Source organism: Rutidosis leptorrhynchoides, chromosome 11 (assembly GCF_046630445.1).
Source record: "Rutidosis leptorrhynchoides isolate AG116_Rl617_1_P2 chromosome 11, CSIRO_AGI_Rlap_v1, whole genome shotgun sequence".
In the NCBI taxonomy this organism is placed as follows: Eukaryota; Viridiplantae; Streptophyta; class Magnoliopsida; order Asterales; family Asteraceae; genus Rutidosis; species Rutidosis leptorrhynchoides.
This window is the reverse complement of record NC_092343.1, coordinates 362,467,207-362,490,200: the sequence shown is the minus strand read 5'-3', so window position 1 is coordinate 362,490,200 and position 22,994 is coordinate 362,467,207. Positions and strand designations below refer to the sequence as shown.

The window sequence follows — 22,994 nt, the reverse complement described above, 5'->3', positions numbered from 1 at the left end:
CTGGACTCCAATCCAGGGTATGCACCAAGCAAGCACATATTCATCAAAGTTGTGGAAGCAAAATACCTCTAAGAACCTGAGATAAAACATGAAAACGGTCAACAAAATTGTTGAGTGATTCTACAGGTTTAATAAATCAGTTATCGTTTGTTAGACCACGTGATTTCGTTTAAAGCAGTAAAATTAATACAACTGTTATGAGCACTTGAATATAAAGCTTTAACTCACGGATAGATTTTTCGCTGCAAGACTTCCTTTACCCTATATAGCATACACTGATCCAGTATATGGTTACAAATTAATAAGCACTCGTTCGTTGCGTGAGGTTTGTCAAACCTAACGGATCCGTCCCTAAAGTTCGAGCTCATAAATGTAATTAATATATTCAAGCTAAGGGCTTTTTGGATCGAACTCATATGTATATTCAGTTTTTGTACTCGTGTCTAATGTGTAAAACAATTTAAAATCGGCATGTTATCTCATCCCAAAAAGTAAAAGTGTATGAGACTGTAGACTCACCTTGAGTGCACTTGAACAAACATAAGTAACGAGTAGTCAGATTACTACGACGGAGTAATGTAACCTAAATATACCAATATATAGTTGCATAAGTCTATTTCAATAGAGTGACTCACAGTACAGTTGCCCTGTTGCCTAGACCGACGCATTTGTAAAGTAAAAGTCAACAAAAGTCAACTAGTCATGCAAGTCAAACGAAAGTCAAATTTGGTCAAGTTGGTCAACCTAAGTGAAATACATCAGTAGGTCAGGTCAATGATATCACAAAGTCAAACCAAGGTCAAATCATAAGTTTCACACATTCGTTTAGCAATTTATTGGTTATCGTACGTGTTCACAACGGTCATGCAATCGGAAAAATATTTTTCACAAATGACACATCAAGAGATTATGATAAACACCAGATCACAAGTACATGTCATAAGCATTCTAAAAAGACCAATCACGCTATCATACGATTCCTAGAACTCACGTAGTATGCAAATCTTTCTAGTTCAGTTTCCGTTCGCCCATCGGTTTCATAAAAATTCTCATTTAATCTAGAAAATATTAAATTACAAATGGCCAATTGGAGATGGTCACAAACACCTCAAATTATAAGTGGTAAAAAGATCCAAGCAAACTATATGTACAGTTTTGACCAACAAGTCGGACTTTATGATTTAGGCAGAATCCAGACCTATGGTTTCGTCACGCATATAACACATAAAAATTAGAGTTTTTAGAGCTAGACATACAAATTAGATATGCTACATAACATACATTTAGCAACATATAAGAAGCTCAATCTCCAAAACAATTTCTACTACATGCTAGGCCATTAGATGTACAAATGAGACAGATTCACATCAAAACTTCAATTAAGCATAACTGCATAACTAGAGCTATACATAACAAAATCGTGCTTGTGAGCAAAGTTATTAAGTTTTCGATGGATTTCTATCTAGACACTTTATATTTACAGAAAACAAACTCATCATATCTGTAGCATAGCAAACAAATTCGTGTTTTAACCCTAACATGCAATCTGAGCATTATAACGACTAGTAAAAAATACAACTGCAATCAATTGAGCAATAGAACATCTTGACTATGTAATTGATAATAAAATTCAGATTTAAATAATTAGGGTTATGCAATTATACCTCAAACAAGCAATCAATCGGTATTACTAGATAGAGAACGATGAGAGGAAACACTTTGATGTTGAAAGTTTAAGCAAATAACAAGTTTTTGATGATCTTCTTGGGGTTGCTATGGTCGAAAATCAGAAGGGATCCAGAGAGAAAAATAGTCGACTGTTTTAGGGTTTACGGTAATAATGTAGTGTTTGCTTTTTAGATAAACATCGTATTAGGGCCTAATTTGGGTAAGTAAATAATCATAAGGTCCAAACAAGTCCAATATGGTCGGGCGGGGTGCCATTCGGACGAATGGATACATGGGGGGGGGGGGGGGGGGGGTCCATGGGATCGTTTTTGTTACTAGCGTGGGCTCGGGTGATCCGTTTCGAGTGGCGTCAACTGTACCGTGTTTCCATAACGTTAACATGTCGTTAAAACACAATCCACCATATTTAATTCATTAAATAAATAATAAATTAATTAAGTTTTTATTAAAGTATATAGTTATTAAAATAATTATTTTATCAAAATTCAATCGTTTCGCAGTCTCGTGAGACCTCTGTTGCAGTTTTCAAAATCGTATCAATTTCTCAGTATTTCAAAACATGAAATAGGTTTTCAGGTTAATATAATAATATATTAATTATAGTAGTTCATCATGAACTTAAATATGCATTTAATTCAATTAAATACATAGAATGTACGTAAGTACCGTTAAATAGCTTATCAGACAGTTAACAAAGTTTAACGGAAATAGCAGAGTTATTACATTACCTCCCCGTTAATGAAATTTCATCCCGAAATTTAGTGCACGTCTGCTGGAGTTGTCTCGTTCGGAAACAGGTGCGGATACTTTTGCTACATCTGATCTTCACGTTCCCACGTGAACTCTGGTCCTCTGCGTGTGTTCCACCAAACATTCACAATCGGTATGTTGCTCTGCTTTAAACATTTGACCTCGCAGTCCATGATTTCAACAGGTTCCTCCACGAAATGTAGTTTACTATCAACATGGATCTCCTCCAAGGGAATTATCAGATTCTCGTCTGACAAACACTTCTTCAAGTTCGATACATGAAACGTATCATGAATCTCGCTAAGCTCATGAGGTAGATTCAATTTATAAGCTATGAGCCCAACCCATTTAGTGATCTCGAATGGTCCAATGTACCTTGGAATTAACTTGCCTCGTTTTCCAAAACGGACTACACCTTTCCAAGGTGATACTTTCAGCATAACTTTGTCACCAACTAAAAATTTTAGAGGTCGCCTTCTAACATTAGCATAGCTCTTTTATCGACTTCGAGCTGTTTCAACCTCTCTTGAATTTGCACAATTTTCTCTGTAGTCTCGTGAATAATCTCAGGACCTGTCAATTGAGTATCCCTTAATTCACTCCAGCATAAGGGTGATCTATACTTCCTCCCGTAAAACATCTCGAAAGGCGCGGCCTTTATTCTCTTGTGATAACTATTGTTGTACGAGAATTCTGCCAGTGGTAGATGTCTATCCCATCCGTTCCCAAAGTCAATAACACATGCTCTCAACATGTCTTATAAAGTTTGGATGGTTCTTGTGCTTTGGCCATCTGTCTAGGGGTGATACGCTGTACTCATATCAAGTTGAGTTCCCATTGCCTTTTGCAATGTTTGCCAAAATCTAGACGTAAACATGGTGTCGCGGTCGAAGATAATTGTTATAGGCACACCATGTGCGGAAACCACTTCCTTTAGGTAAACCTATGCCAACTTCTCCATCTTATCTGTTTCTTTAATCAGTAGAAAATGAGCAGATTTGGTGAGACGATCTACAATAATCCAAATGGTGTCGTAACCTCTCACAGTCTTGGGAAACTTAGCGATAAAGTCCATAGCAATACATTCCCATTTCCACTGGGGAATCTCTGGTTGTGTCAGCAGTCCTGACGGTCTCTGATATTCACCCTTAACCTTAGCACATGTCAAGCATTTACCAACGTAGGTAGCGATATTGGCCTTCAGATTGGGCCACCATATAGTGCCTTAAGATCTTGATACATTTTATCAGATCCAAGGTGAATAGAGTACCTTGACTTGTGTGCCTCATCTAGCACTAGTTCCCTTAGTCCGCCAAATTTCGGTACCCAGATTCTATTAGCAAAGTATTAAGTTCCATCATCTCTTTATCTAGGCCTTTAAGAGATTTGGTAACAATATTCTCTTGTGTTAATGCCTCGAGTTGTACATCGCGAATTTTTGAAGTAAGGTTCGTACGGATGGTCATGTTCAGTGCTTTAAATCCAAGAGGTTTAGCTTTCTCTTTCTTACTCAAGGCATCTGCTACAACATTAGCCTTGCCAAGATGGTAGCGAATTTCACAATCATAGTCGTTCAGTAGTTCCACCCAACGTCTCTATCTCATGTTGAGTTGTTTCTGATCAAAAATATGTTGCAAGCTCTTGTGATTGGTGAAGATTGTAAACTTAGTACCATACAAGTAGTGTCTCTACATTTTCAGTGCAAAGACTACAACACCAAGTTCTAAATCATGTGTCATATAGTTCTGTTCACGGACCTTCAACTGATGTGATTTGTAGGCAATCACTCTCTTCTGTTGCATCAGCATGCAACCAAATCCTTGTCGTGAAGCATCGCAATAAATCACAAAATCTTCATTTCCCTCGGGTAAAGACAAAATCAGAGTAGTAGTCAATTTCTATTCCAATAACTAAAATGCAGACTCATGTTGCTCGGTCCACTCATACTTCTTACCCTTGTGAGTCAAGGCAGTCAACGGTCAGGCTATAGTAGAAAATCCCTCAATGAATCTCCTATAATAACCGACACGACCTAAGAATTTCCAAATCTGCTTTGGCAACTTAGGAGTCTCCCATTTCTTGACCATTTCTATCTTTGCAGATAACCTTGAATTCTATTGATACCTATAATATGACCGAAAAATTGAACTTCATGTAACCAAAGTCACACTTCGAAAACTTCGCATACAACTGCTCTTTCCTGAGCATCTCTAGTACCAAATGGAGATGTTGTTCATGCTCTTTCTTGTTCCCTGAATATACTAAAATATCATCAATGAAGATAATAACAAACTTTTCTAGGTAGGGCTTACACACACGGTTCATGAGATCCATGAACACTGCCGGTGCGTTCGTCAAACTAAAGGGCATTACCGTAAATTCATGATGACTGTAGCGTGTTCTGAACGCTGTCTTTGGTATATCAGTCCCTTTTACTCTCATCTGATGATAACCTAACCTCAGGTCAATCTTAGAGTAACATCTCGATCCTTGGAGCTGATCAAACAGATCATCGATTCTCGATAGCGGATATATATTCTTGATAGTCAGCTTATTCAGTTCTCTGTAATCAATAAAAAGTCTCATGGATCCATCTTTCTTCTTAACAAAGAACACATGAGCTCCCCATGGTGAAGAACTTGGTCGAATGAATCCCTTGTCTAAAAGCTCTTGTAACTGACTATATAACTCTTACAATTTAAAAGGTGCAAGTCTATATGGTGTGCAGGCTACATGTGCCGCTCCAAGCATTAATTCAATCTGAAATTCAACATCTCTATGCTGTGGAAGACCTGGTAATTCTTCTGGAAAAACATCGCGAAAATCTTTGACAATCGGTACATCTTCGAGTTTCTTGACTTTAGGTTCAATTTTGCTCACGTGAACCAGTATTGCAAGACAACCCTTTCTAATGTGTTTTTGCGCTTTCAAGCAGTTTATGAAATGCAATGGTGTGTTGCTTCGCTCTCTGTACGCCATCAAAGGCTCACTATCAACAATAGGAATTCAAATAGCTTTCTGGTAGGAGACGACATCGGCTCTATTATTAGATAACCAGTACATTCCGACCACTAGGTTAAAACTTCCTAGTTTTATCGGTATCACATCAGTACTAAAATATTTCCCAGCTAAGTTCAATGTACACCCACGATAAATTTGGTCAGCTTTCATTAGATTAGTGTTCCCTAGTTCTATAGAGTACAAGTTTTCTAACGATGGTATAAGATTCTTAATATTATAGCAAAAATCCTTAGACACAAAACTTCTATCAGCACCAGAATCAAAAAGTACATAAGCATGATGATTGTCGAATAAGAACATACCTGTGACTAACTTCGGAGCATCACGAGCTTCGATTGAATTGATGTTGAACACTCTACCTTTAGCAGGCTCGGTAGTCTTGTCCGAATTAGCGCAATCCCTCCTATAATGACCAGTCTTACCACATCCATAACAGATATTTGTCTCAATCTTACAGTCCTTCGCCAAGTGTTCATACCTCTTGCACTTAACACAAATCATCTTATTACAAGTTCTCGGATGATGCTTGTTGCACTTAGTACAAAGTGGATGTTTTCCCTGATACCCTGATCTAGTATTCGGGATAGCAGCAGTACCCTTAGTAGTCTCCTATTTCTTGTGGAATTGTTTGTTGAAGTTCTTATCATGACCATGATTCAACTTCCTCTTACCGTTACCAAAACGGTTCTCATTAGTCACCACAACTTTACTGTCACTCGCATCTTGATCAAGTAACAAATTAGCCATATATATGGCTTCCTGCACAGTTCTAGGTTTCGAAGTAGTTACACCACTTCTGATAGTTCCAGTCAAACCCTCGATATATTTCTCCACTTTTCGGTTCTCCATTGGGATCAATTATGTTCACATCAAAGCTAACTCAAAGAATCTCTTGTTATAACTAACAAGATCATTACCTACCAGCTTCAACTCTTGGAACTCTCATTCCATCCTCTTAATCTCATTACGGGGGCAGTACTCCTCAATCATACGTTGCTTAAGAGTCTCCCATGGAGTAGCAAACGCCTGATCAAGTCCGACCGATGACGCATAAGCATTCCACAATGTTAGTGCACTATCTCACAACGTGCACGAAGCAAATTTCACCTTGTCCACTTCCATAGTCTCACTTATCTGGAACACAGATTCCAATTTCTCAAACCATCTAGTCAGACCTACTGGTCCTTCGGTTCCACAAAAAGCATGAGGTTTGCAGCTAGTGAACGTCTTATACGTACATCCTCCTTGACCATTGTTGCTATTAGAACCATTGATGTTGTTGCTGGTGTTCCTCTGTGTAAGTAACTAGAGGAGGTGAATAGTTACTTAATACGTTTTTAACACTTTTTTAATTGAATACCAAATTCGAATAACTATGATCAACCAATTTAACTCAAACTTGATGTGTGTGGTGTATATGTTTAAAATGATGAATGCAGTAATGTAAAGAACATAGACATAAGGATTTATAGTAGTTCGGGTGAATGTTAACTAATCTACCTTAATCCACTCCCCGATTACACTAATCGGGATTTGTTGCTTGCTAAGCACTTTTCTCCAAACCCGGTGGAGATCCGATTTAAAAGTCTTCAACTTCTTTGGTAGACAACAAACCTAATCTTTCTATCCCTTTGAAAGATCAACTCCAACCTAGATCAACTTGTCTTCACCTTGGACAAGCATTAATCTCCAAATGAGATTAATCAACTTCCTAAGTCTCTTTAAGGAAGTAGATCACTAATTGAAGTTACAAGACTTATACACTTTGCAATGTTATCCTAAGATAATACTAGGACATACATTACACTTAGTAAACTCACAAGATTAATGATTTTCATTAGTAAGTTTACAACAACCAAATTCTATATCTATAAGATCATAGAATTTTCTCTTGCTTGATCATTTGAGTAGTAATTAGAGCCCTTGTGATATTTGGAAATAAGCTTTTGAAATATGCAAGAGGGTGAGCTTCAAATGCTCTTTAATGCTTGCCTTTTTAGTAGGATTCAAAAAATAGCCATTGACACACGGCTTCCAGCACGGTTGATCGTGGTTTGACGGTGCGTGCTCCAGTCCAAAATTGGTATCCGTTGTATAACCGTTTGACTCAAATTTGTACACCACATTTTGACACCTTTACTCCTTCTAGCACCTGCAAAATAAACCAAACATCCTATACTAGTACTATATGCATTAAGTGTGTGAGATTTGGTTTTATTGTGTGAAAGTGACATAACACTCCAATATTGGTAAACCCAACATTCTTGGAGAAGTGTCTTGATTGATATTTTGGGAAATCTCAAATTGATCGAGACTTAGTTAGTCACTTTAAATGCATTTGGTTCAATTCTAAAGACTAGTCAATATGTCATTAACTTCTTAGTTCCAATTAATCACAAGTCATGTTCATTTTAAACTTAGGTAGCTTAATTGAATGATGTCTTTCTAAGATAATCATTAAGTATGTAGAGACATCAAAGTTAAGTCATACTTGAACAAGCAATCACAATTTGTTACTTAGACAAGACCAAGTAAACAATTGATCATAATTCCATTATGAATCATTTTACACTTAATTTGTTGGAGTAGGCTAGTTACTTGAATCCTAACTATTAAGCACATAGCAAGCATATTAATCAAGTTGACAAATTTATGAGTATTAAACATATTAGCAAGTAGCAAGTAATACTCACACATAGCAAGAGATAGTTACTCTAAGATTAATCATATAGATATTTGCACAACTTGTAATTTAAGCTTTTAGCAAGCTTACTTGCAATATAACATATTGCATGATTAATGTGTAAGCACACATTAATGTCCAACACATGCACAAGGGAAGAGAAATCTCTAGTTGGGACTTGGTGACCATCCTAAATGTATCTAAGTGTATTTTAGGGTTACAAGTCTTTACTAGTAACACTTGAAAGCATTGTTCTTCATTTTCCCTTAAATTAATCACTAACTCATCTTTAATAGTAATTATTGTTCTAGTGACATTGGCTTAAGTGTGTTGGTGCTTGATGATCATACTAAGGATGTCTAGATAAGATTTAAGATCACAAGTTGTTGATTAACACTTATGTGTTATGCCTAATCTAGGTTAATTTGTCATTAAGATGTCATTAGGTATAATTAACCACGATTAGTGTTTTTATAACCAAAACTCAATTGAGTATGGAGAAGGCATCTATTCTAAGCGTGTTAAGAAAGGTTTCATGAATTATAGATGTCGAGAACTAGTCAAACTTTATTTTGTCAAAATTGGTGATAGAGAAAACTGCGGTCACACTGCGGATGACCGTGGTGGTGACCGTGCAACTTGTTTTCACAAAATTGAGTTGCAATTCAGTTTGGGGTTCTGCGGATGGCTATGTGGTTGACCTTGCCTTTGACCGTGTATGTTTGCTGATCTTTGATTCTATTCTTTAAGTTATGTTTGACTTGGTCATTTACAAGATAAAGTATGGATTAGTGACCTTGCGTGTTTTATGTTAAGATGTCGATCATCACTTATGCATATGTATGTGTCATCATCAAAATATATTCTTTGGTTAATTAATCATCATACTTAACTTTGTCGTTTAGTTCATTAACCAACATTCAACCAACATTCTCCCCTTTTTGATGATGACAAACATACAAGTGATGAGGGACATATTGCTATAAATACGCAAGTGTTAACAATCACTTGTATCCATCTTTCTCCCCCTTTTATCGAAGCTAAAAGGTTAGCTCCCCCTAGAACTATGCTCGTCCTTAGAGCAAAGCTCCTTCTTAAATTGTGCACGTTGGAAAATATTTATTAAAACATAACTAGCACACATTTTATTCATAGCAAAGAAGAAACATAGTTATGCATATATAAAAATATGCATGGAAGGTACAACAAGTCATTCCTAGATTCGTTCTACATGGGACAAGAGGAGCTTGGACGGGATGAACATTTTCCACAAACAAGATTGTTCAGAAATCGTCGTAAGATTTTGTGAGTTCAGCGATTCTGATGAAGGAGAATAGACATTTGAGTGGAGGATAATAGTGCAATGAACTGGTCATCTTCAACACTAGCATCAGATCCTATGACACTCCAGGATGGTGTGTTTTCTCCTTCTGTTTCTTCATTGAAAGGTTGAAACGAATCATAATTGATTGGGAAGGTGGTTAGACCAATAGGATGAAGATCTTGAACACAGAGTTACGTGAAAAGTTTCGTCAGATGTGCTCCATAAGGAAGGGAAAGTGATTCATTATACACCAACCCACTCATCCTCTTTTCCATGAAAATTGCCATGTTGACTTAAATACAGTGTTGGAGACACCAAAGTAAGGAGGCTTCGCTGGCATGGACTCTTGTGGAGAGATTTTCCACCTTGTAGTAGATGTTTTTATTTATGACCTTAAACCAAAGGTCAAACTTGGGTTCAAGATGATTTGCATTAAGGCCATCATTTTCGATTTCAATGTGAATGATGGGCCTTTAACAGAAGGTGTTGATAATGTCACCTTTTGTGACAAATTCGGGAAGACAATAGGGTTATGGACTGTAGGTGAAGAATTCCACACCTTCATCGGGCACATGCATGAATTTTCCAAATTCCTTGAGAGACATGGAAAATCCTTTGTCAAACAATCGGAAATTGGGTGTTGTTTGGTGGAATGAATTCATAGTTCTCGTAGAATTCTCGAACTAGAGTGGAGTGAATAGGACCTCTTAATGTCAAGAATGCATCCCATTTTATGAGAGAAAAATTTTCAAGAAGATTCTTGGGAAAGTGCTCAATAGTAACTACACAACCCTCAAAAATTGGTCTAGTGCTAACCATCTGTTGATTGTGATTGATCACATCTCTCCCTTCTTGGGAATTAGGAAAGTGATTATTGAAGGAGTTGGAGACGAAGGAGGACAAGTCAATCACGAAAGGATTATTAGGGGACTTGTTTGTTTGACTCATTTTGAGTGAAATGGTGTAGTGAGTCTTCCATCATGATTTACTCAATTTAAATGGAAGAAGATGAGTCTTCATTTAATCTTTTATTCCCTTTTGGAGTAGTTGAACCTTTTGAGGAATTAAGTCATATTTAAGTATGATAAATTGTGTTAACGTATGTTTGACATTTTGAAATTAGATCCATTTAGGTTTGAAAGATTCAATGTGCATTAATTCTTTGAGAGAGAAAAAGTGAAACTGTCAGACAGCTGTACGGTCAATCCTACGGTCGACCATGTGCTTGACCGCATCAGTTCTGAGAAAATTTATCAAACTATTGCTAGCTTAAGTTGACTTATTCATGCAGGTATTATTAAAAATATATTCAAATAGCCATTAAAAACAATCAATCACATAATGCATTTCATCAAATAAGCACTTCAACCAACATTGCAAATTCATCTTCTTCTACTTCTTCCTTCACTTTCACTTCTCACATCGTTGCTTCTTTGGCATGAGAAGGCCCTTTTCACTTTCTTCAATAGAAGTTGAATCTTAGATTGATACTTATTTATCTTAGCTTGATTCAGTTAGATTCGTTCTGCTTTTGAATCTCTATCCAAACCATAAAAAGGATCATTAGCTTCATCTAGAAACAGGTCTTCATCACTGTCAGATATTTCTTCCAGGTTAATTTATGAGTTGGTCATAGCTTCATAGACCCTTTTAATCTCATCAGAGTCATCTTCATCTCCGCAATCCATCAATGTTAATGAATGGCGATTAAATATTTGATTGGTTGGATTTGTGTGAATGTCATCTGTTATTCTTAGTTTTTCAAATAACCTTGTAAGATGCATTCCATAAGGAAGAGCTCTTGTTGAGTCATTTGGTACATTGCTCATTCGTATTGCCATAAAATAAGCCATGTTCACTGGTACTTGCATTTCCATACACCAAAGGAGAGCCATCTGAACAGCAGGAATATGTGAACGATTTCCCATTCTACAATAAACATTATAATCGATCACCGTGTTCCATATGCGGAACTTCTTTCGCGGGTGTTTGCCCAGTACTCCCCGATTGAGGATGTCTTCTTTTGGATCGTTGTCGTCACACAGCGTTCGAATAGCAGCGTCTCTGTTGATGAATTCTGGAAGATAAGTAAGACTGTGTCCTGTGTAGAAGTACCTTTTTCCATTTGCTGGAACTCCTAAGAGTTTTCCAAATTCTTGAAGGGTTAACATTTTTCTTGTTCCTTTCAACCAAAAGGTAGTTAATCCATTGGTATAGATGAAGCTAGAGTAAAAGTCTTGAACTAGTGATGCATAAATTGGTCCACGTAAATCAAAAAATACATCCAGTTTAAATCTGAGAAAGCTGCCACTATTTCAGGAAAATCTTCCGCTTCAATTCTTCTTCCTTCTGCTATTTTTTGATTTCTCACTTTTTCTTTATTGAGTGTCGATTGGTGTGGACGAAAGTTGGATGAGCTTTCTCCTTGATTGGCCATTTTCTGTACATTGACACTTCAAATTAATTTAAAGTTATGGTTCAATTATAGGCAACAAGTTTTGCAAACTTTAATTATCATCAATACTTAGATGTTAATGTTCTTCACATTTTTACTCTTCATTAGTGTTAATTAGTTTGCAACTAGATTATGATTTTCACAAAGTTCATATGTGTTCTAGACTTTTGAGATCATCATCAACACATGTTTTGACATCTAACATTATCACACTCATTTTGCAACAATGTTGTTTATATCATATGAACAATGATTCTATGAAAATCTAACCTAGATATATAATGAACCCTAGAATTGTCCAAAGTTAAATCAATGCATAAATATATTACAATCATCACTACAATCATTTCTAAATTGTTCTTATAGAACAATTTTGATTGTTTGCATCAATTCGAGTTTTGATTTATTCTAGTTCGGGTTTCTTCATAACCCTAATTCATCATACAAACACAATTGAATGTTAGGAAAGCAAGGATTAATCATACCGAAAGTAGGAATTGAGATGGAAGGAATGAGTGTTCTTCTTCGTGCGGTCGATCTCCTCAGCCGTGTGCAAGGTGTGTATGTTTTGAAGTGAGTTTGAATGAAATAAGAGTGAGGGTTTTATTTAATTTAAAACGAAATCAGACAACGCACGGTCGAAGCACGGTCAACCGTGGTGTTAGCCGTGAAGGAATTTTCAGACGTATAAGATAGTAATCTGCGGTCGTCTATACGGTCATCGGTGATTCAGCCGTGGATTATTCTGATCACCAATTTCTTCACTTCTACTTCTTTTGAGCGCGTTTTGACAATTCTTAGGTTCTATAGAATACATGAGGACAAGTTTTCTTTCCCTAACATTGAATGATTACATCCTCCCGATGTTTAATCATTAATGACACATAATATACTATATTTATATGTATATATATATATATATATATATATATATATATATATATATATATATATATATATATATATATATATATATATATATATATCTATATTCAATCATACAGTATACACAAAACGTATCCATCTTGTATTTAGCATGCAATACATATTTCACATAAACACATAATCCTAATACAAGTAAGCTTCCTTCAATAATCTTTTAAAATCATTTTTCAAAAATAATTTTGAATTTGTAAGAAACACTTTTCATTAATTCAAAGTCTTTTTTTTTTAAAAGGTTATCATCATTAGCATTTTGATCAATGATTTTGATTGATTTTAAGGTTACCCAATCCTTGACTTATCCCTTGCATAGAATTGCTAGCTTGGTCCATTTTTCCCATGTTCTCAATTTTTCTAATAATAGACAGTGGACTTTGATTACATGATTTGTGTTTGCTAGAGTCGTGACACACATTCATTTCACGTTTGTCTTTTGATGAATCATAAATAATCATTCTTTCAAGTTTTCTTTTCAAAGCGTTGTTTTCATCAATTAAGACTTTGTTAAGTTGTCTAACATTGTGTACTTCTTTCTCTAAAAGTTTTACTTTGTCACGACTACTATCATACACAAATTTAATAGTTTTGTAATCATCTAACAATTCTTCATAATTAGAAGGATAGAATACATGTACCTCATTGCAATCTATGATTGAGACATCATCTTCTTTGAATGGAGATTCAACCTCTTCTTCACTTTGACCATCTTGATCCAAATCATTCCAAGAACTCATGAGGCAAACATCTTCATTTTCATCCAAACCCTTTTCTTGAAAATCTTCAAGCTTCTCCAAATTCTTCCTTACTCCTTTACCCTTTAAAGTCCTAGAGTTTTCTTCTTCCTGAGAGCATAGTGAATCCCAACAATCTTTTGCACTTTCACATGAAATTATCTTTATTCTTTCTTCACTAGGAAGAACTCCATGAATTAGTGAAATTGCATCAAATTATTTCAAAACATCATTGTTTTGAAATGTTGACTTCACTAGTCATGAAACTTGCTTATGGAACAAAGTCTCCTACTTTGATTATTCTCCACAAGCAGTAATCTTTGGATTTGAGATAAGTCTCAAATCTCAATTTCCACACATCAATATCTATCTTATCAAAGATTGGTGCTTCTTTCACCAATTCTTCCAAGTATCCCATAGTTTGAGTTGATCCGAGAATCGTTGACTCAAGTTTTTGCACAAAATGAATTTTGACACTTTCAAAAACGTTTATAGAGCAATGATTTGAGCAACCACTCTGATACCAATTGTAAGTAACTAGAGGGGGGGTGAATAGTTACTTAATGCGTTTTTAACACATTTTCGATTGATCACCAAATTCAAATAACTATGATCAACCAATTTAACTCAAACTTGATGTGTGTGGTGTATATATTCAAAATGATGAATGAAGTTGAAATGTCCCGTTCATATCGATTATAAACGTTTCATATTAATTGGTTTCGTTGCGAGGTTTTGACCTCTATATGAGACATTTTTCAAAGACTGCATTCGATTTTTAAAAAAAAAACAAACCATAACCTTTATTTTATCGATAAAGGTTTAAAAGCATTACGTAGATTATCAAGTAATGATAATCTCAAATATATCAGTTTTACACTCGACCATTACATAATGGTTTACAATAATATTACACATCGATTTAAATCTCCGAATGCAGTTTTTAAACAATATATTACAAGCATGCTTGACTCCAATTCTTGTCCTTAATTTAGCATGCAACAGCGGAAGCTCTTAATAATCACCTGAGAATAAACATGCTTAAAACATCAACAAAAATGTTGGTGAGTTATAGGTTTAACCTATATATTTATCAAATCGTAATAATAGACCACAAGATTTCATATTTATAAACATCATGCATGCATATAGCCATCTGCATAAAAATCATTTATATGAATTGAACACCTGGTAACCGACATTAAAAAATGCATCTAGAATATCCCCAAATATACAGGTACACTCATCTGTATATAAAATCGAAGTACTAAAGCATCCATAACTTGGATGGGGTTTATTAGGCCCATAGATCTATCTTCAGGATTCGCGTCAATTAGGGGGTCTGTTCCCTAATTCTTAGATTACCAAGCTGAAAGGGTGATATCCGGTATAATGATTCAATCATAGAATATAGTTTCAAGTACTTGTGCCTATTTTTTAAAACATTTACAAAACTGCATGTATTCTCATCCCAAAAGTATTAGATTTTAAAAGTGGGACTATAACTCACTTTTACAGATTTTTCCTTCATTGGAAAATAACACTTGGCCACTGGTCGATTCACGAACCTATAACAAATATATACATATATATCAAAGTATGATCGTAATATATTCATAACATATTTTTTGTTACGTTTTAACGATTTAAATTTGTTAAGTTAATAGTCCAACGTTGGTAGTCCACAATTAGTTGTCCACAGTTAGTAGTACAGAAATAAATCAATATAATTTCTCGAATCAATCCACAACCCAGTGTATACAAGTCTCAGGCTTGATCACAACTCAAAGTATATATATTATTTTGGAATCAACCTCAACCCTGTATAGCTAACTCGATCATTACCGCATATAGAGTGTCTATGGTTGTTCCAAATAATATATATAGATGACGTCAATATGATATGTCAAAACATTGCATACGTGTCTATGGTCTATCAAGATTACATAATATATGTTAGGATACATGTATAATATAATATAAGTTAGTTAAATTATGATTAGTATAGATTTGTTACAAATTTCACGTAGCTACAACTAGCAAATTTATCCAATTTTGTTTTACCTATAACTTCTTCGTTTTAAATCCGTTTTGAGTGAATTAAGTTGCTATGGTTTCATAATGAACTGAAATTTATGAAACTAAACAGAAAAAGTATAAGTTTATAGTCGGAAATACAAGTTACAAGTCGTTTTTGTAAGAGGTAGTCATTTCAGTCGAAAGAACGAAGTCTTGATGACCATTTTGAAAAATATACTTCCACTTTGAGTTTAACCATGATTTTTGGATATAGTTTCATGTTCATAATAAAAATCATTTTCCCAGAAGAAAAACTTTTAAATTAAAGTTTATCATAGTTTTTAATTATCTAACCCAAAACAGCCCCCGGTTTCACTACGACGACGTATGTCCGGTTTTACGGTGTTCTTCGTGTTTCCAGGCTTTAAATCATTAAGTTAGCATATCATATAGATATAGAACATGTGTTTATTTGATTTTAAAAGTTAAGTTAGAAGGATTAACTTTGTTTGCGAACAAGTTTAGAATTAACTAAACTATGTTCTAGTGATTACAAGTTTAAATCTTCGAATAAGATAGTTATATATATATATATATATATATATATATATATATATATATATATATATATATATATATATATATGAATCGAATGATGTTATGAACATCATTACTACCTCAAGTTTAGTAGGTAAACCTACTAGAAGTGACAAAAATTGATCTAGCTTCAAAGGATTCTTGGATGGCTTGAAAGTTCTTGAAGTAGAATCATGACATGAAAACAAGTTCAAGTAATATTTCTACTCGAAATAAGATTGTTATAGTTATAGAAATTGAATCAAAGTTTGAATATGAGTATTACCTTGAATTAAAATGATATCCTACTGTAAATAAGAAAGATTTCTTGAGGTTGGATGATCACTTGAAATGGATTTGCAAGATTGGAAGTGAGCTAGCAAACTTGAAAGTGTTCTTGAGTAGTTGTTTTGTAAGTTGATCAAGGTTAACTAGATTGAGCTAGATTTTGAAGTAAATGATGAAGAACACTTATAACACCAAGAGAGAAATTGAGAGAGATGTGTTTGATGCATGAAAGTTGAAAAATGAAAGTGTTATGGTTGGTGAGAAAAAAACGTGATACTACACTTGTGATATAGGCTCCATTAGTTTGTATTTTTGTTAGATATTTAATGCTAGATGTTAAATGATGGTTCCCACATGTTTAGGTGACTCATTAAGGCTGCTAAGAGCTGATCATTAGAGTGTATATACCAATAGTAAATACATCTAGAAGCTGTGTATTGTACGAGTACGAATACGGGTGCATACTAGTAGAATTGTTGATGAAAATGAACGAGAATGTAATTGTAAGCATTTTTGTTTAGTAGAAGTACTTTGATATGTGTATTGAAGTCTTTCAAAAGTGTATTAATACATCTTAATACACTACATGTATATACATTTTAACTGAGTCGTTAAGTTATCGTTAGTCGTTACATGTAAGTGTTGTTTTGAAACCTTTAAGTTAACGATCTCATTTAATGTTGTTAATACATTGTTTATTATATCTAATGAGATGTTAAATTATCATATTATCATGATAACATGGTGTATGAATATATCTTAATACAATATATGTATATATATATATATATATATATATATATATATATATATATATATATATATATATATATATATATATATATATATATATATATATATATTAAAACGTCGTTACAACGATAATCGTTACATATATAACTCGTTTCGAAACTCTTAATTAGTAGTCTTGTTTTACATATGTAGTTCATTGTTAACACACTTAATGATATATTTAATTATCATTTTATCATGTTAACATAGTGTATCAATATCTTAATGTGATCCATATGTATTTAGTAAGACGTTGTTATAACGATAATCGTTATATATATCGTTTCAAGTTTCTTTATTCAATAGTCTCATTTTTATGTATATAACTCATTGTTAATTAACTTAATGAGATACTTACTTATCATAATCTCATGTTAACTATATATATATTTATATATATCATCATGTAGTTTTTATAAGTTTTAACGTTCGTGAATCTCCGAACAAACTGGGTGGTCAATTGTCTACATAAACTCATTTCAATTAATCAAGTCTTAACAAGTTTGATTGCTTAACATGTTGGAAATATTTAATCATGTAAATATCAATTTCATTTAATATATAAATATGGAAAAGTTCGGGTCACTACAGTACATACCCGTTAAATAAATTTCGTCCCAAAATTTTAAGCGGTTGGAGGTGTTGACGCATCATCTGAAAATAGGTGCGGGTATTTCAGCTTCATTTGATCTTCACGCTCCCAGGTAAATTCGGGTCCTCTATGAGCATTCCATCGAACTTTAACGATCGGTATCTTGTTTTGCTTGAGTCTTTTAACCTAACGATCCATTATTTTGACGGGTTCTTTAACGAATTGTAGTTTTTCATTGATTTTAATTTCTTCTAAAGGAATAGTGAGATCTTCTTTAGCTAAGCACTTCTTCAGATTCGAGACGTGAAAGGTATTATGTACATTGGCGAGTTGTTGTGGTAATTCAAGTACGTAGGCTACTGGTCCGACACGATCTATTATCTTGAATGGTCCAATGTACCTTGGATTTAGTTTCCCCCGTTTACCAAATCGAACAACACCTTTCCAAGGTGAAATCTTAAGCATGACCATCTCTCCAATTTCAAATTCAATATCTTTTCTTTTAAGGTCCGCGTAGCCCTTTTGTCGACTTTGAGAGGTTTTCAACCGTTGTTGAATTTGAATGATTTTCTCAGTGGTTTCTTGAATAATTTCTGGACCCATAATCTGTCTATTCCTCACTTCATTCCAAAAAATCAGAGACCTGCACTTTCTACCATAAATTGACTCAAACGGCGCCATCTTAATACTCGAATGGTAGATGTCGATTTCAACTGTTTTCAAAATCAATAACACATTCTCGTAGCATGTCTTCAAGGGTCTATATGGTCCTTCCACTTTGCCCATCAGTTTGTGGATGATAGGCAGTACTCATGTCTAGGCGAGTCCCCAATGCTTGTTGTAACGTCTGCCAAAATCTTGAAACAAATCAGCCATCCCTATCAGAGATAATAGAGACTGGTATTCCATGTCTGGAGACGACTTCCTTCAAGTATAAACGTGCCAACTTTTCCATTTTATCATCTTCTCTCATTGGCAGAAAATGTGCTGATTTGGTGAGACGATCGACTATTACCCAAATAGTATCATAACCACTTGCAGTCTTTGGCAATTTAGTAATGAAATCCATGGTAATGTTTTCCCATTTTCATTCCGGGATTTCTGGTTGTTGAAGTAGACTTGATGGTTTCTGATGTTCAGCTTTGACCTTAGAACACGTCAAACATTCTCCTACATATCTAGCAATATCGGCTTTCATACCGGCCACCAAAAGTGTTTCTTGAGATCTTTGTACATCTTTCCCGCTCCGGGATGTATTGAGTATCTGGTTTTATGTGCTTCCCCAAGTACCATTTCTCTCACATCTCCAAACTTTGGTACCCAAATTCTTTCAGCCCTATACCGGGTTCCATCTTCCCGAATATTAAGATGTTACTCTGATCCTTTGGATATTTCATTCTTCAACTTTCCTTCTTTTAAAACTCCCTGCTGTGCCTCCTTTATTTGAGTAGTAAGGTTAGTACGAATACTCATATTCATAGCTTTTACTCGAATAGGTTCCCTGTCCTTTCTGCTCAAGGCGTCGGCTACCACTTTTGCCTTCCCCGGGTGGTAACGAATCTCAAAGTCGTAATCATTCAATAATTCAATCCACCTACGCTGCCTCATGTTCAGTTGTTTCTGATCAAATATATGTTGGAGACTTTTGTGGTCGGTATATATGATACTTTTGACCCCATATATGTAATGTCTCCAATTCTTTAATGCAAAAACAACAGCACCCAATTCGAAATCGTGAGTCGTGTAATTTTGCTCGTGAATCTTCAATTGTCTAGATGCATAAGCAATTACCTTCGTTCGTTGCATTAATACACAACCGAGATGAAATAACCCGTTCATATACATTATAAATGATTCACAATAGTTGATTACATCGCGAGGTATTTGACCTCTATATGATACGTTTTACAAACATTGCATTCGTTTTCAAAAGACAAACTTTCTTTACATCAAAAATTGACGGCATACATACCATTTCATATTACATCCAACTATAATTGACTTAATATTAATCTTGATGAACTCAATGACTCGAATGCAACGTCTTTCAAAGTATGTCATGAATGACTCCAGGTAATATCCTTAAAATGAGCTAATGTACAGCGAAAGATTTCTTTAATACCTGAGAATAAACATGCTTTAAGGTGTCAACCAAAAGGTTGGTGAGTTCATAGGTTTATCATAACTATCATTTCAATATATTAATAGACCACAAGATTTCCGTTTATAAATATATATACACTCGCAAGTGTATAAAAGTATTCTATAAGTTGTAGGCACCCGGTAACAAGCCTTAACATTTATGTTTTACCCTCTGAAGTACACCAGAGCAGGTATGTTTAAAATAACCTCGAAGTACTAAAGCATCCCATAGTCAGGATGGGATTTGTCAGGCCCAATAGATCTATCTTTAGGATTCGCGCCTACATAGACAAGTAGTTTAATGTTACCAAGCTAAGGGTATATTTCTGGTTTAAACCCATATAGAATCAGTTTTAGTACTTGTGCCTATTTCGTAAAACATTTATAAAACAGCGCATGTATTCTCAGCCCAAAAATATATATAAAAAGGGAGTAATGAAACTCACAATACTGTATTTCGTAGTAAAAATACATATAACGTCATTTAACAAGTGCAAGGTTGGCCTCGGATTCACGAACGTATCAATATTGAGATTCAATATTGCAGGAAAGTACGTAGATGCAACGAAGATGATAAACACTAGATTGACCTCACGAGCATACTCATGAACCATACCCATCACCTCCATAGCTATAACCCATAATTTCCTTAGCTTCGACTCATTCAAAAAAACTATTTTAAAATCACTCGGACAGTACTCCGTCGTAATATTTTATGTATACTAATAATATCTTGAAATAATACAGAGCAAATATATATATATATATATATATATATATATATATATATATATATATATATATATATATATATATATATATATATATATATATATATATATATATATATAAATCGATTGAGAGAGTTTAGAGAAATATATTTTCAAGTTTCTATGAAATAATGAAACCTATTGAATTCTATTTATAATAGATTTTTGAATTATTAAAGTGAATTATTAAAGTATGAATTATTAAAGTGAATTATTAAAGTATGAATTATTAAAGTGAATTATTAAAGTATGAATTATTAAAGTGAATTATTAAAGTATGAATTATTAAAGTGAATTATTAAAGTATGAATTATTAAAGTAAGAATTATTAAAGTGAATTATTAAAGTGAATTATTAAAGTATGAATTATTAAATTGAATTATTAAAGTATGAATTATTAAAGTGAATTATTAAAGTATGAATTATTAAAGTGAATTATTAAAGTTAAAGTAAAGTAAAAGTAAAAGTAAAGTAAATGTATAGTTAAAGTATAGTAAAAGTATAAAAACTATGTATGTATAATACGCGTATAAATATATATAATATTAATTTAAATCGTTATATATATTTAATGAAATAAAATATAAATATCATTATATTTATTATACTGGTTAAGTAATGAGTTGTCAAAAGTGATTCTAAATATTTATAAAAGTTATATACGTTTTAATAATAAAGTTCTTTTTAAACTGAAAACGTCTTTGTACGTTTGAAAATAGATTAATAGAATATTATGGAAACCAATTCTCCACTAACTTTTGTCTAACTTTCGTAAATGACACTTTTTGTTTTTATTTATAAATAGCTTTACAAATTATTCTGAATATCGTTAAGAGGAATAGATTTTCTCAAATCATAGTGGACCTCTCAACAGAGACTTGTAATCATAATTCAATGTTTCTGATAATTCAATCATTTAATATATATATTTTTTTAATTTCGTGGAAAATCATATTGAAACAAATACGCTCGTGTAAAGTATTATACGTTTAATACTTTATTAATATTCTCAAGTTATAATATATGTATATACATAACATATCTATTTATATATAACGGTTCGTGAATCGTCAGAATTTGGTCGAGGTTATAATGATTGTATGAACACAGTTTAAAATTCTTGAGATTTAACTTAACAAACTTTGCTTATCATGTCGGAATAATATAAAGATTAAAGTTTAAATTTGGTCGGAAATTTCCGGGTCGTCACAGTACCTACCCGTTAAAGAAATTTCGTCCCCGAAATTTGATAGAGGTCATCATGACTAACAATGAGAATGTTATTATAACGATTATAGAGTTTTATCATGTTCAAGAAGAATGGATAAAATAATTCGATTACTCGAAGCGTGTGAGTGAAGTTATCGTGAATGAAATAAGATAATAGTGATTCGTTGTATCTTTTAACATCATCACGATTGATCTCCGAAAAGAAAATCTTTGTAATCTATATTGGATTTGATTATTCGGCGATTAAGGAAATTATGATCCTCTTTGAATTAATGCGATAATCTATTTTGATTTCTCTGTCGGATATTTCACTATAAATCCACCTCATTTGTTTTCTTACAACTCACACCTTCTCAACTCATATTTTAAAGTATTTGTCAATATGCTTCATCCAGTGTTGATTCTTGATATACTCCTTACTTTCATATCTGCCGCTCTTCTTTTTCATTTGTCTCCGGAAGAATCTATTTACTTCTACTATACTCTTGGTTTTATAGTGTTTTTAGTTCTCCCGTGTCTTTATATTGCTATACGCATTGATATATACGGTTTGTGATTTCTGGGTTGTTGTTGGGTTTTATATCTTCCCTTATATTTCAAAGTCCTTACTTCTTCTATAATCATTGTCATCCACAGTTAATGCTCTCTTCTATTTGCTATGATTTATACTCCCATTTCTAGTTCGGAGCCTTGTCCTTTCGTTTCTTCTTCTTGCGATTAAGCACCGCTTGTAATGGTCCAGAATTCGCAGATATAAATTTCAGAATGAACATTGTTAATGTTCTAGGAAGGAAATTGTAATGACAAGATCTTAACTTGTAAAATTACCAGAATACCTCGGAAAAGGCCGAATTATCAAGAAATATTTTCTTGATATTTAGAGATCAAAGAGAATACAAGAGTCGTGTAACATAGCACATGATGATGTTATGATCTGTGAATCATCATGTTCCATTTAGAAACTCAGCATGAATTACTGTAATATAATCA

The 22,994-nt window shown here is 33.7% G+C and overlaps 2 protein-coding genes across 2 annotated transcripts; both read right to left on the bottom strand.

The window, feature by feature from the left end:
* Nucleotides 1-2,501: 2,501 nt before the first annotated feature.
* LOC139875895 (uncharacterized) lies at nucleotides 2,502-5,418 on the bottom strand. Its single transcript, XM_071863191.1, has 6 exons — nucleotides 5,135-5,418; nucleotides 4,197-4,258; nucleotides 3,753-3,961; nucleotides 3,478-3,637; nucleotides 2,914-3,012; nucleotides 2,502-2,854 (listed from the first exon to the last, which is right to left on the bottom strand). The coding sequence occupies exons 1-6, from the start codon at nucleotides 5,416-5,418 to the stop codon at nucleotides 2,502-2,504; spliced, it is 1,167 nt and encodes a 388-aa protein (XP_071719292.1).
* A 27-nt stretch (nucleotides 5,419-5,445) lies between these two features.
* On the bottom strand, nucleotides 5,446-5,961 carry LOC139875894 (uncharacterized). The gene has a single exon (XM_071863190.1). It carries the CDS (start codon nucleotides 5,959-5,961, stop codon nucleotides 5,446-5,448), a length of 516 nt encoding a protein of 171 aa, XP_071719291.1.
* Between the last annotated feature and the right edge of the window lie 17,033 nt (nucleotides 5,962-22,994).